The sequence below is a fragment of the Melanotaenia boesemani genome, chromosome 4 (assembly GCF_017639745.1).
Source record: "Melanotaenia boesemani isolate fMelBoe1 chromosome 4, fMelBoe1.pri, whole genome shotgun sequence".
NCBI lineage: Eukaryota > Metazoa > Chordata > Actinopteri > Atheriniformes > Melanotaeniidae > Melanotaenia > Melanotaenia boesemani.
The window spans coordinates 31,493,316-31,507,960 of NC_055685.1; the positions used below are offsets into that span (position 1 = coordinate 31,493,316).

General features: G+C 38.4%; 1 protein-coding gene across 1 annotated transcript in view; it reads left to right on the top strand.

The window, feature by feature from the left end:
* Positions 1 to 3,835: 3,835 nt before the first annotated feature.
* Positions 3,836 to 14,645, top strand: part of LOC121639066 (xylosyltransferase 1-like) — an 83,829-nt gene continuing 73,019 nt past the window's right edge. The window contains exon 1 of the mRNA XM_041984246.1: positions 3,836 to 4,172. Coding sequence (XP_041840180.1) covers positions 3,888 to 4,172 — 285 coding nt within the window. The 5' untranslated portion in view covers positions 3,836 to 3,887. The remainder of the gene's footprint in view (positions 4,173 to 14,645) is intronic.

Here is a 14,645-nt window from a genome sequence, read left to right on the forward strand (position 1 = left end):
GTAATCCCTGAGCAAACCCAGCCATTGCACCTCGGTTTTATGTAGTAGTGATCTATCCCTTTGTAGTTTTAACCTCTGTGTATTTTATTAATAAAATAATTTTTGTTAAAGTGCATGATTCGGACCCACATACCTTACAGGCAAGATTTCCTGGGGTGAAAGTCCCCAGGTGGCGTTGTGTGTTTTTTTTTTTTTTTTTTTTATATATATAAATGTGCCACTCACCACGTTATCAAGTTAGCAAACCAAATACAAAAGGTTTCCTACTGAAAAGAAGCTTTGAAGAACATATCCAAGGCCATAAGCAGAGCTAAAAGCAGCATATGATGTTCATTTTGGTCTGTGCCATATCATTATATTGTTGGTGGTCAATTATAAGCCAAAATCTTAATGTTAATAACATACTACACATACACATTGTTGCCTACACATACTGGTTATGTGTAGGCAACAAAACAACTTGGTTAGGTTTAGGATAAGATTAAGGTTCAATCTCAGACATCCCTTCAAAACCCTGCAAGTTCCTCACAAAGCATATTTTAGTGAGCAGGCTGGTTTCACATCCAGTTCTTTTAGCTGTGATCCACTGAGAATGGATATAAATTTATATGTGTGGTTTCCAGAAGCATAAAATGGTATTGTTTTACCCTGGGGACTTGGCTGGGTATACATGCTGGCTCATTGTTGTAACTTACTGGGACTCTTGACAAAAACTAAGCCATGCTTTTCTCTCCCTCTCTCTCTCTCTCTCTTTTTTTGTCTTTTTTTTTTTTTTTTTTTGTAACATCTGCGCTTTTCCTACTATGACAATCCAAAATATCTGTTGTGTATAAAAGGTCTGTTGGAGATCATAAGTTTCTCTCTTTGGAGCAGAGAGTAAAGGTGAGAAAAAGAAAAAGCCATCCTTCAACTCTCACTGCCCTAATGCACACACCTTCCTCCATGTTAACAAGACAACATGAGTTTTTGTTTGAAAGATGGGAAACTTCCATTTACATGTTTTCAAACCCCTTGACTAGCTACTTGAAATTTCGGTCCTTGCAGTGCCTCAAGTGTTTTCTTCAGTTTGGGTCATCTGGACACTATTAGGATAACACACATTTCTGTATAAGACGTCTTGTACAGCAAGCTGAGTTAGGATAGAGGAAAAGATGGAGGCAGAAAAATGATAAACCAGTCTGAGTTAAAACTCTCTATAGGATATTTCAATGAGACACACACTTAAATCATAACAGAATGACAATTATTCATTCTTCAGTGAACTTAGAGCAAGTTCTGAAGTATCAAAGCGAGAGTCTGATCTTGAACCCAACAGAGCCAGCCTGGAGAAACTTGAAATCTACCGAGCACTGTGCACTGAAACTAACATTTGCAATGGAAATATGTTAATGTTGTTGCCAACAATTTTTCTTTAGAAAAACAAATAAAAAAGACAAAAGTAAAGGGTATGAATGCTTATATAAATTGGATATTTAAGTTTTTTTTTCTAATAAATCAACAAAACAGTCCAAGAACCAATTTTTACTTTGTCATTGTGGAAATTTATGTGGATTACTTCACTGAAGAAAAAGAAAAAATATATATCCATTTTAAAGAAGATTCTGTGACTTAACAAAATATTCAAAACTCGAAGGGGTCCCAAACTCTTTATGCAATTTTACTCAACAATCTTGTTTAGGTAGACAAGAAGAAAACAGAGAGGCTGCTAAAAGCTCACAGGCGATGCTTGGCAATAATCAGATGTTGCTCATAAAATATCTAGCACCAGATCAACACAACCCATGAAACAAGACCAAACCTAAATTAATTAATCCTCCACATATCCAGTCAATCAGATTATAACACACAGATAAAGATTGGATAGAGGAAAATATTGTTTTTATTAATTTTTAATTGAATTTTAACAACTTCTTATATATATATATATATATATATATATATATATATATATATATATATATATATATATATATTACTCCCACTCCCTGAATATTGTTGCTGTTGGTTCCACTGCAGCTAACAGCATTGCATGAATTGCTTAATGTTTTTCATGAGACATGAAAAAGTCCAAATAAAATAAAAGATGCCATGCACAAGTAAAGGTTCAAATTATTTTGTAACCTTACAACTTTTTTTTTTTTTTTTTTTTTTTTTTGCTGCCCAAGCTGCGAATATTGATTTTTTTTTTTTCAACAAATCTAGTTTGCTCTATGTTTGCTGTTTTCCAAACTTGACACCATGTGAAAATGTGCTTTTCTGATCAACACACTTAACTTTGTTTGGTTGGATCTTAATATTTTAAAAATATTTGTAATTACACCATTAAATTAAGAACCTCGTAATCCTATTGTACACCACAGTCAAATCATAGTTAATTACATTTACCTTAACAAATCTAGTCTGGACTGAACAATTCCATCAGATTGGCCTATATTTAGATTTAGCTCAACATTTTTTCTCACTAAATTAAAGGATTGATTAAGGATTGAAATTATTTCCATAATTTTATTACATTGACCTATCAAGTTTAGCAAGTTTTTTTTGTCAGCGTACATTAGGAGTTATAGTGTCAAGATCCCAGATCCAGACAACTTTGAAAGGGGACATATAGGGCTGTAGCACAACAGAAATAGGAGGAAGACATTATAGTCAAAATGTGATTTCTCATATTAGAAAGTTCACTGTGCTGATACAGCAGATGATGCTGTCAGCTCACTTACTGTCAAGCTACAAATAAAAGACCCCAAGCAATCACTGGAGACTTTGCTCTGTATTAATTCATGCTCTATAATTCATATTCTAGAAGTAGATATAACTTCTTCCAATAAGATAAGATAAGATAAGATAAGATAAGATAAGATGAGATGAGATAAGATAAGATATCCCGTAGACAGAGAAATTAAGTTACAGCAGCAAATAGCAGGTAAAAAAAAGTAGAAAAGGGTATCAACAGAAGTATGAAAATACAAAAAAAAAAAAAAAAAAAAATACAATCAAAAGTTTAAAGTAAAAAATTACAATGATAGAACTGAAAAATAATAAAATATCCGAGATGGAAATTTTGCATGAGTCGATAGACTTGTGTAAAATTACACTGACTTTTTGGGAATTAGTAAAGTATCATTCATTTCACGTATCCAATTTGGACCATCTGTAGTTGGCAGATTTGATATTTTCTTGCATTTGTTTCTACACATTGAATTATTGTGAAACAAGCTGTAAAACATAAACGAAGGTTACAAAAGGTATGTGTCTGTTTTACCCCCATTGCATTTGCATTCACCAGTTCCATGACACAGCTGGAAAACAAACATTTTTGCTAGAGAAAAAGACGAAGAAGAACAAGTACTACTTTCATAGCAAAACTCAGAGAGTTACAACAGAAAGTTCAGTGAAATGTATGAATAAGTTAAAACCTGCCCGAGGCTGTAATATATCTGGGAGCCCAGGGTGCCAACGCCCCTGTTGGCATCAGTGTCTGTCAAGATGCCCCAAAGGCCCAGTAACACGGCTATTTTTTTTTGCCTTCTAATAAAGATGTTCAACATTTCAACATTTTCAGGCACTTGTCTGATCATTATCAAAATGTCTCCTTGGAAAGATTAAACATAGACTGTAATTTGTATCACACAGGGAGGGAACTGCCTGGAGCATCATGTCTGTCAGTGAGTTCCACCACACGGTGGCCCTGTGTCTCTCCTTCTCTACGCTCCTCCTCGCCTCCGCCACCGTAAAGCTCAACCTCCCTCCTCCTTCTCCATCCGCTCCCCCTCCTTTACCACCACCTCCTCCTCCTCCTCTACCTCCCTCTACTTCCACTCTTTCCTCCCGTCGAGCTGCGCAGAGCTCCAGACGCGTCCTCCAGCTCCGTGCAGCGCGGTGTGAAGATGGTTGGCGGCTTGTGTGCGCGCAGGTTGGCCCGCCGGTCGCGGTCCGCCCTGATAGCAGCCCTCACGGTGCTGCTGGTGCAGACTCTGATTGTGTGGAACTTCAGCACCCTCGACTCCGGCGAAGAAAGAGAAAACGCAGGCTCCAGCGTGCGGGAGAAGAGGGACCGGGTCGCGGGTAACAAAGCCGCTGGCAACGACTATTTTCAGCGCGGATTCCAGCGGCAAGCAGCGCAGCATCTTCCTCCGCCTGGCAGGGTGACGTCTCGCCACATCCAGCAGCCGGTAAGGCAGAAGTACTGCTGATGTAGTCGTATCATATTGTCTCTGAAAAGATACAGCCTCGCCGGGGATGGAGCGGTTTAGCAGGCATGTCAAAACCTCTACATTTATATTTGATTTTTTTTGGAGACAAACGCTCGACAGGGCCTCTAAATGAATGTTTGATTGTTGTCAGTGAAGTGGAGGCTCCCTTGGAGGGAAATGATAGGATGTCTGAAGCGAGACATATGCAAAGCGAGCCCCCTTTTTACTCCTCCACGGCTGGGAGTCTTTCGGGTATCCTTGGCTGGAGCCACATTGCGCCGTTGGAATGAACGCACTCCCCTGTTTAAAATGCCAGTGTGAAATATGTGCTCGGCACGCAGTTCACTCCAGGGCAGAATGGCAGCAAGAAAGATTAAAAATATTTCAAATAAAAGCAGCTGCGGAGATACCTGGGCAGCAGGGTAACTGTCGGGGTTATCTATACCTGTCATGGTCTATTTGTTATGTCAAGTCTACTGTATGAGCATAGCTCAGCAGGACTGTCTCAGTAGTCAAACTTAAACATAATTTGCTGAGTTGTATTGATGAGTGCACAAAGGTGTGTTGTGTGTGAAAAGGGGAAGCTCAAAAACACACAATCATGAAAAATACTTTTCCTCGCTGTCTTAACTATCAAACAAATTTGGCGTTGAATGCTTCCACACAAAATGTGATTCATTATTTTCAACCTGTATTTCAAGTAATGAAAACCTGTATTTCAATATTCAATATTCCTGACTTGGCCTCAAGCAATAGGGCTGCAGCAAAGAAGTTGGGCATAGTTTATCAAGAGTGGAACCGAGCAGCAGTTTATCCTTGTAATGCTGCCAGCCATTCAGGTGTAGATGACTCTTCAGTCACCATGCACACAGCAGGTAACCCACTTTGATGTGTCAGTCAGTCACTTGGAGCCAATGCAGACGGTGATTCACTCACTTCAAGTAGTGGGACACAGAATCCCACCTGCCGGCATCTCTGCAGTGCAAAGTCATGCCAAGGACGGGTTGTATTTGAGTCAGATATCTATTTTTTGACTTTTAGATAATCTTCCAACAACCGTTGCTTCTCAGTGAGTTTATATTTGATAGATCAATCTGTACTGTTCTTTGATCCTGACGCAGATTGTAGAATATAACAGCACTTTGTTATTATTACCATGTGTTACTTTGAATTATTGTATTGGACATATTGTAGTGAATGACATAACATGATCTATGATTTAGTTATGTCAGAACCTTTTCATGCAGCATCAACACCAATTTGTCCAACTGTATTAAAGCACATGGTGGATTTGTACACAACCTTTTGAAAAGGGGCTTTCATCTGTCCCCTCAAGGCACTCTGCTAAATTTTTATGGCAGTCAGTCAGTCAGCCAGTCAGCTCGTCTGCTGGCTGTCCGTCAGACTGTCGACTCATTCTGTGAAGCTCCGTAGCCCCCCAGACACCGCAACCTAAACCCATCGCTGTTGGCCACATACACATTTCCTCTGCTACTTAATTGCTGCATTTTCATTTTCTCTTCCCTTGTGGGTGGTGTGTGTGTGTTTGTGTGTGTGTGTGACTTGGCAAGGCAGCCTTGTCCGGCCTAAGGGTGACGCATAAGCACCAACTGATTCTATATGAGGCAGCACGTCTGAGAGAAGGGAGAGAGGCACTTTGATCCAGAATAGAAAAAGCCAGGAGCTAGGCTATGACAATAGTGGAATCTCTATGTGATAACTTGTGCTGGATGGGAATATTATGCATAGCTTTGGATGTGTCATCCCAGCAGGCAGAAGCTACAGCTGTCATTAGTGCTTGTCTCCTGTTGTTTTTCTTGAGGGAAATGCTGCTGAGTGAAAGTAGACATTTTCCTCTCTCAGCCTGTTCACATCTCTTCTGTTAAATATCTGGATTCAGTCTGTGTTAGTCTTTCCTCAAAGCCTTTGACAACCTGTTGAAGATTCATCAACCATATAATTCTCTGCTCATTTATTATTGCATATTCTTTTTTCTCACCTCAATTTATTTTAGAATTAATATTAATAGGAGCTTATAAAGGTTATCCTCATGATGGGTGTGAGAACTGTCCTCAGCAGCAGACTGTGTAAAGCTTCCAAGCTTCACATCTGGTCGTCAGCTTTTTCTTTCCATCTTCTCCCAGTCTTATACTGTGATGATCCCTTTGTGCCCAGCGGGTGTCCAGCTCACTCATGTTGTAAAGCGTTATCCCCTTGGCTATGGTAATACATGTAACATTAACCCTCATGTACAAGTTTTCCATAGCGTCATGTTTTCCGAATGGTTTCCTGTGGCGAAGGCAACACTTGAAGGCATCTGTGCTGTGCCTTTTACTTTACTTTCTGCACAGTTTCATAAGGTAATTATATATGAGTTGCAAATCTACTAATTATTAGTACAAATTATTATTGCAACATAAAATGCTCTTCATAGTTTTTCCCTACAGTAACTCAGTTCTTTGCAACTAAAGTGCCACAAGCACCTTAAAAACCAGCAGAATGAATGTTATTAGATATTTAAATAAAGCAGAAGAAAAACACACAAGAGGTTATTGTGAAATATGTAACTTAACATTACAAGTTACAATGCATGACACATATGTGTTACATTTAGCAGCTGAGTTGAAATCCATTGTCCTGACCATCTATTCTCAGACACCACCACAACCACGATGTGATTCATCTCACTGTGTCAGATCATAGTGCTTATTCACACTGACAAACACACACGCGCACGCACACACACACACACACACACACACACACACACACACACACACACACCAACACTCTTGCTAGAAAAAAATATGTGTATACGTGGATGCAGGGAGGGAGCTTTCTGCAAATACACAACATACCCATATACCAATTTATTAGCCCCCACCCACCTCCACAAGAAAGTGCTACAATAGTCTTTGCAGCGCTTGAAACACAAACACTTTTTTTGCTTAAGAGCATTTATTTGGGTGTCAGAAGAAACTCATAGGCAGTGGTTCAGGCGGTAGGGATGGTCGTCCAATAACTGGAAGGTTGAGGGTTTATCCCTGTCAGTCTGTTGTTGTGTCCTTATGCGCTCTTGCCTCCAGTGTCAGCATCTCTAGAGTATGAATGTGCGAATGTGTATGACTGTTTGGTGATGGTCGGAGAGGCTGGATTGGATGCCACGTTTCCATCTGTCAGCTCACCACCACCAAGTATGACTGAGGAGAGAACAATGGATTCACTGTAAAGTGCTTTGAGTGCCTTAATAAACTCTGACATAACACAAAGCTTTAATCACATCACATCAGTTCAGAGTCCATTTTCAGCCTCGCAATCAATAATCTCCACCCACAAATTCACATCATTCTGTATTTGCTGTACCTTGGAGGGGGAAGTCAAAACCCTTTTGTTTTAGCTATTAACAGCAAATTAACATCACATTTAGTTTGTTTAACATAAAACAAAATGACTTAATAATGCTGTAAAAGTACTTTGACTTAGTAAGCTACTTTTTGAATGGATGACTTAAAGTTCAAGAGCTCCTGACTTAGAAATCAGACTTATTGTGGTTCTTTGATTTTATTTCTTCCCAGTCAGAAGCAAAAAAAAAATCCAAATTCCCATTTATTACATGTAGCATCAATAAGCACATACAACAAGCCCCCATTAAAAATATAATTTAATAAATAAAACAGATGAATCTCTTTGCATTGATGTGATCATTTTGACAGCCCTAATTAAAACTTAAAGACCTATACCTCTATCATCTGATAATACACATTTATAGTGTTGGGAAATTAATTAATGCATAAAATCTTAATTCTTTCTTTCATAATAATATGTAATGGTGAGATCCCTAGTGTTAACCTGCCTCAAGGGTCAGACATAAGAGGCTGTATTTCTATTTGGTTGGCTCATAATGCCAAAGCTATGATAACTTTTTATCTTTTTGTAGTTCTACCAAATAATTTACAGACTCAATCAGCTCATTGGCCATCAACACCATCTCTTCCACTTAAAGTGAAGAAATTTCTGTTTCACTAATCATCATTTGAACAGTTTCATACTTTTCATCGACTCAATGTGTGCTGTATTTTACAGAAAAGTAGTAGAAAAGGGTGGCACTGTCTGCTGTGACACTTATAATGGTGCTGTTATTTTAGGGATGGTGTTCTCATTTGTCATGAAAGGCTTTCATTTACTTTGTAATAAATCCTCCCTCTCACCTTTCCCTTATGTCAAATTCACTTCTTTCTCACGTTGCAATCCTGTCAGTGCAGTTTGTTCCAGCAGCACTTCATGCACCAGTCACTGTCTGTGCTGGTTTTTGTATTAAATCAAAGCCACTTTTGTGGTGGTAATTGGGAGTTAGATTGGTTCTCCCCAAAAGTAAACCATCTCAGAGTGGGAACTATTTTGCTTTAAACAGACCTTTGAACATATGTAATTACCAGTGTCCAGAGACACCCAGAAGATACACCTATGCTCTGTTCAAACGGCTCGATCTTTACATCAATAAAGTGCTTCTCTGTAAAACCTGTAATGAGATAAGAAAAGTGCAGCCTGCCTATCAGTCTGTCCAACTGTAGCTCTGAGCTTCTTTCTCAAGCATCGTTAGTCTGAGAGAGAGGTACGAACATATTCAGATCTAAAGGGAGAAGGTTTCACCTGAAACTTGAAAGAGACTCATAAAAAACCCAAGACACTTTAATGTTGAAGAATAATTTGTATACATGACACCATACTTCTTTCTGCAACGGAAAAACATTTTATTACCTTCTTAATGCCAAACCCTGTCATGTTATTTCCCTAAGCTGATGCTAATATTCAAGCTGTCAGGAAGGAATTCTAAAACTGTAGATTTTGTGCTGTATAATTTGTAGACTTGACTATCTATAGCAGCTCAAACGAGGACATTTCCCCACCAAATGCATCTTCTACCACAGGTGCTGAACACTGCAGGCTTCCTTGGTGCTGTATGCATGCCATCTGTTTATAGTAGATGCAACACTCTTTAATCACTCTTCTACTGTTTCTTCGCTATTGTTGTGTAGCCAAGTCATTCAGCTAATCAACAGGTGTCACAACATTAAAAAAGCTGCACAAACACCCAGACAGAAAACACAGCAAAATGACTCACATAGTCCAGTCAATTATATCGACTGTTGCTTAGGAGACAAGAATGGATTTTATATTTTATAATGCCAAGGGATAACTGAAGAATCAAGTTATATATATATATATATATATATATATATATATATATATATATATATATATATATATATATATATATATATATATATCAGATCAAGAATCAACTTTTAGTTCACACAATTCATGCAATATGTATTCATTTGAATCATAAATAGTTGTTTTGTCACTGACCGCCATCAAAGCAAGTAAACCAGGATGTAAGGAGTACCAGATCATGTTATTATCATGCCTTTGCCCTACCTGCTCGAAACCAGGGCACTCTGTTTTTGCATACAATGCTTTGACCATGCATAGGCCATCTAAAGGCAAATCATTTGGAAAGATTTTTGTCCCCTGTTCCATGCAAATCATTGCAAGGAAAGCAGTAGGTGTGAATGTGTTCCAGGGTTATCACATTTATTTTCTTTTTTAAAGTTGGAACATCTTCTTGAATGTGCGGAAACTTCAAACATCAGTAATGCATCTGAATAAAAAGACAGGCATATGGATGTGGATGTGAATATTTTCCTTGTCTTTTAGCAGAGGGTGCTTTGATATCAGGAGGCTCATGGTAGCCCAGTGAGATATTTTTTTTATTTCATATACTGCTCTTCCCTTTTGTGTCTATTGTATTTCAACATGACATTAAGGTAAAAAAAAAAAAAGCTGGCAGAGCTGAATGAAGGACTCGCACACAAAAACAATTCAGGAAAAAGTTAAAGAAACTAAAACAACATGATAAGTCACTGGAGGAAAACAAAAGCCCAAGTGGATCCAACTGATGTACCAAAAAGTGGCATGGGGATAAAATATCTCAGAATTTAGCAGTGTGGTGGAAATGCAAACAATTATTATAATAATAAAACAATATTTTACCCTGGTAAGTTTCTAAAAATTCCTGGAAATGTTAGTAGAAAACATATCCCCAAATTTTATCCCCAAGACAGGCAGCAGAAGCCAGCTTCTCACTATTGACAGTCACAGCTTTGATTAAAAAAAAAACAAACTTGCATTTCAGTCAGTAATTCAAGCTTATTCTGTCATCTGGAAGAATGCGAAAGATGTAAATGAAAATAGGATCATTGGTAATTTAGTTGTCTTAAAATACATCATATGAAAGCACATGGTAGGAGGAAAGTCAACAGATGTACAGAGCTGACACCGGCTGACAAAAGGAGGATTACTGTTATAATTATTATAATACATATGACCATGTAGTCCAAGTATATGATGATACATATTCTGGTCCCTATCATCCAGCTGAAACTCCCACCATGTGTCTGTAGAAGTAAGTTAAACACACAAGGAGAGTCCTAGAAGAATTCCATTCTTGGTTTCCAATTCCCCTGTGACGCCTACATGTGTTTACCCATGTGTCATCGTCTGTGATTGTGTTCAACTCCATTTCCCACAGGAACTCTCCTCTCGTTTGATGTCAGCTTTCTTGATGTGCAGGATGGCCACCAAGGTCCATAAAGAAAAGATAGTTTGCAGCAGTATGAAAATGGATGAATGGCATTTATCATAAAAAAAAAAAAAAAAAATGTGTTCCAGCATTTTAGATATGAGGCTTTTTTCAGTTTTCAGCTTTTTGCTTTTGGAAAATATGTGTTGTGGGTTTCTCTGTTGTTCATAAAACATGCAGAATTAAGATAATGAAGATATTGTATATATTATATCCACAGATTCAACATTTAGTATTGTTAAAAATGTCACTTCCACGTTGTTTTGAGATTTGGTTCTTCTAAAGGCGAGAACATATCTGACCCCTCATGGTCTGTGTGGATGCCACTGCACTGATTATGTCTCTCCTCTCATTCATCCAGGCTCTTCTTTTGACTCTACCTTAAGTGGTTGAAAAACACGCTAGAATCTGTCTTCCTGCGTGTATGCGTGTGCTCGAAGCTCAGCATGACATCTTTGTATGCCTCATCTGTAAAACTGTAAAATCAAAGATCATAAATACTGCTCATTACTCTCCTGTCAAGCCAACTCAAACAGAGCTCACCATTACCACCAATTAGAGTTACCCCACTCTGTCAAATGCTCATCACAAACATGCACAAAGTCACTACACACATTACCTTCAGCCCAGCAATCTCTCCTGCCTCTCATCTTCCCCTCAGACTCCCATCATCCTCTGCTGCTGTTACAGATGGTTTCATTCCCCAACACATTAATAACGCATCATCCAGATGAATGAAGCTATATAATACCTAGCAATGCCAATAATCCCATAGGTAAGAGGCTTAGCAGATTGTCCTCAGACACACATACACACACACACACACACACACACACACTCTCACACACACACACACGACAGGGAAAGACAGGAGGTTTCGGGAGCGGGGGTTGTTAAAGTTTTGGGGGTGAATTAGTTTTATCTGAAGTTGGGCACACACACAGACTAGACCATGAACATATGGAGGGGTTATTAAGCCAATCACTCGACTCCCTTGCAGCTTAGGTTTCAGGTTTATCCCTTTAAATAGATCTACTATATTTTATAAAAAGAGATTAAATGCCAACCACCGCAAGAAACTGGACTTGAGTTACATAATGATCACCATCATTAAAATACAATAAAAAATTCAATGTTTATTAAAAAACTTAAAAAGCCCTTTTCTAAATCGATTGCAGTGGTTTGAATTTTAATAGCATCACTGTAGTCTTAGTACTCACTCGTTCTTAAATAAGTTTCAAAGAATCCAAGTCAGAGCAGGTTGTTACATCTATGGTCTGGCTCTGTTGTCACTGGATTTCATTTCAGATAGGTTGTCTTTAGGTTCTGTTGACTCAGAAATCCAGCAGCCATTACCAACTTTTTTTATTTTCAAGCCTGCATTAACAGTTTTTTTGTCTCACAACTCAAAAGAAAACCCCACTTTTTTCTATTTACTGCTCCATATTTGTGGTTTCTACCTGAACAGTCATACACTGGGAAAGATAAAAACAAGCTCATGCCAGTTCTTAGTGAGCTATTGGCTTTACTCTTTTCTTTTGTATGAATTAGATGAGACTTTATCAATTTTGTACCATTTTCAGAGTTTAGAGTTTAACATATTCTGAAGTAAAATTAACCCACACAGTCAAACATTTATTCTGTTGTGAGAAATGACAAATTACCCAATGCAAACATTTCTCTTTCAACATTTATATATAAATATATGCATGAATATTCACACTATAATTTATTTTGAGTCTGAACTACAGTTTGCCAATATTCACTCCAGATGCGAAAGAACAATTCCATGTTTTCCTTTTTAAAGTTAGATTTGTCTAACCAAAAAAACCCGAAATCTGACTTTGTTTGTAGACTTACAGTCCTCCTTGACCCTACATGACATTGAATTTTTTATAGTGTCATTTTTGCACAGACACTCAATTACAGTATCAACAGTATCACATTGCAAATAAATGCTCAGAATGTGGCTCAGAATCCAGAAATTGCTCTGTTGATGTCAGTGTGAGGTTGGCACGGCTACCTTGGGCTAGCAAAGTTCAAACCTGGATGTGGATTTGACAATTTGTGGCTGTTTACAGAGTGAAAAGGTCAGTTAAAGGCCTGCAGTCATGTTTTCATTATGGAAAATGTAGGGTCCAGTAGTTTTGTATACAATCTCATTCCAATTATCTCAGGATTTTACAGCTTTTTCTGTTCAGATTTGAACCAATACACATTAATTTACCAGAGTATCACTTAAATATTTTAAACCAGCTTTAAGATCATAATTATAAATGTGAGTGCAGTTTAATTATGCCTTACAAAGTCAGATGTTAAACTCCTTTATCTGAAGTACTGTTTTTAGTGCAATGGTTTCTTATTTCTGCAGCTAAAATACAATATGAGTGCAATTTTCCTTCATTACATGGCAATCATTTCCTGAAGTGTAGTGTTTCGTTCACTCTGTGGACACTTAAGAGTATATTTCAGGGAAGATCTGGCTTTTTGGGTTTTTTTTTTTTTTGTCTAATGGAACATAAAATGTATGTGAAATTTCCCCATATGGTGTTGGCTGTCAAGCTGGGATGTTTGACATGATGAGTGGGTCAGACTGTGTGAAGTAACACTCTCTTATGTGTTTTGCTGCGTATTTTTTTAGCCTTGATCACAGCGGTGTGGTGTATGTGTAACATCTTTGTTATATTCCCTGCGGCATTCACCATGAATAGGCTTCTGTAGGGGGATCATTAGACAGTATGGAGTGTGCTTGTCTCACAGCCATAATGGTCACATCTCACTGAGGAAAAGCATGACTGCCTGGATGAATGCGGCAGACTGCCCACTTCTCTGAAATCATCGCATTGCTGCTTCAGTGCTGTTCCACTGACATGCAACACGCTGATTCACATGCAAAGTGGAAATGCACATGTACATGTAATCACTCCCACACAGACTAATGACACTGAGCATGAGCCACAGCCTTTCTATTTCTTCCTGAACACATCTTAAACTAATCTCCATGTATTGTATTATTCTAATAAGACGGGGAGGAGCTGTCACTGAGAGAGAAAAGAGAACATGGCAGCGTGGTGAAGACGCCGGGTGATGACATGTCAGCTGAGCCGAGATAGGAGCGATCCGGCCTGTCAGGGAAAGCTTTTGTCCTTCCAGTCCCGTGGAGCAAAAGGAGAAGAACTGACAGCGGCGCTTTTCTTCCTCTTTCTCCTCCTCCTCCCTTTTTCTTCTTCTCACCACTGAAGCTGAATGCCAGTGGCCCTGAAGACTTGTTTCAGTGATTAAGAGAGAAAGTGAGAGGAGAAAGAAAGAGAAAAGCGGAGAAGCAGAGACGCATATGCAACACAGAAAAAAGCTAGAGGGAGAGATGTTTGGAGGTTAACAAAATAAAGAAAAGATAAACGTCTCATCCCCTTCTGCAAATCTGATGTTGACTCAAATCCTGGTGTAATCCTCTGGGGGAATCGGTTTGTTAGCGCAGTTCAAGCCTGGCTGGCAAAGACTAGGTGGTTGAATACTTTTCTTTAGTCCAAGGGGTTTCTGCTCCAACTGGGATCAGGTCTGTAATTTTCCCCTCTATTGGTTTACTTCAGGATTTAGAAGAAAGCTGGTGTCAAGACACTGATCAAGCTGGCTTTATCGAGCATCACTAAGTGGGAGCTGTGATTTAAGATTAGACAAACTAGGATGGTTAATGGAATTATCCTAACTCTGCATTTCCAGTGAAAACTTGTAATTCATCTAGTTTATTTTGATGGTTACATTCTTTTATTATTGATGTTTTTTTTTATTTAAAGCTACATCTAGATAAA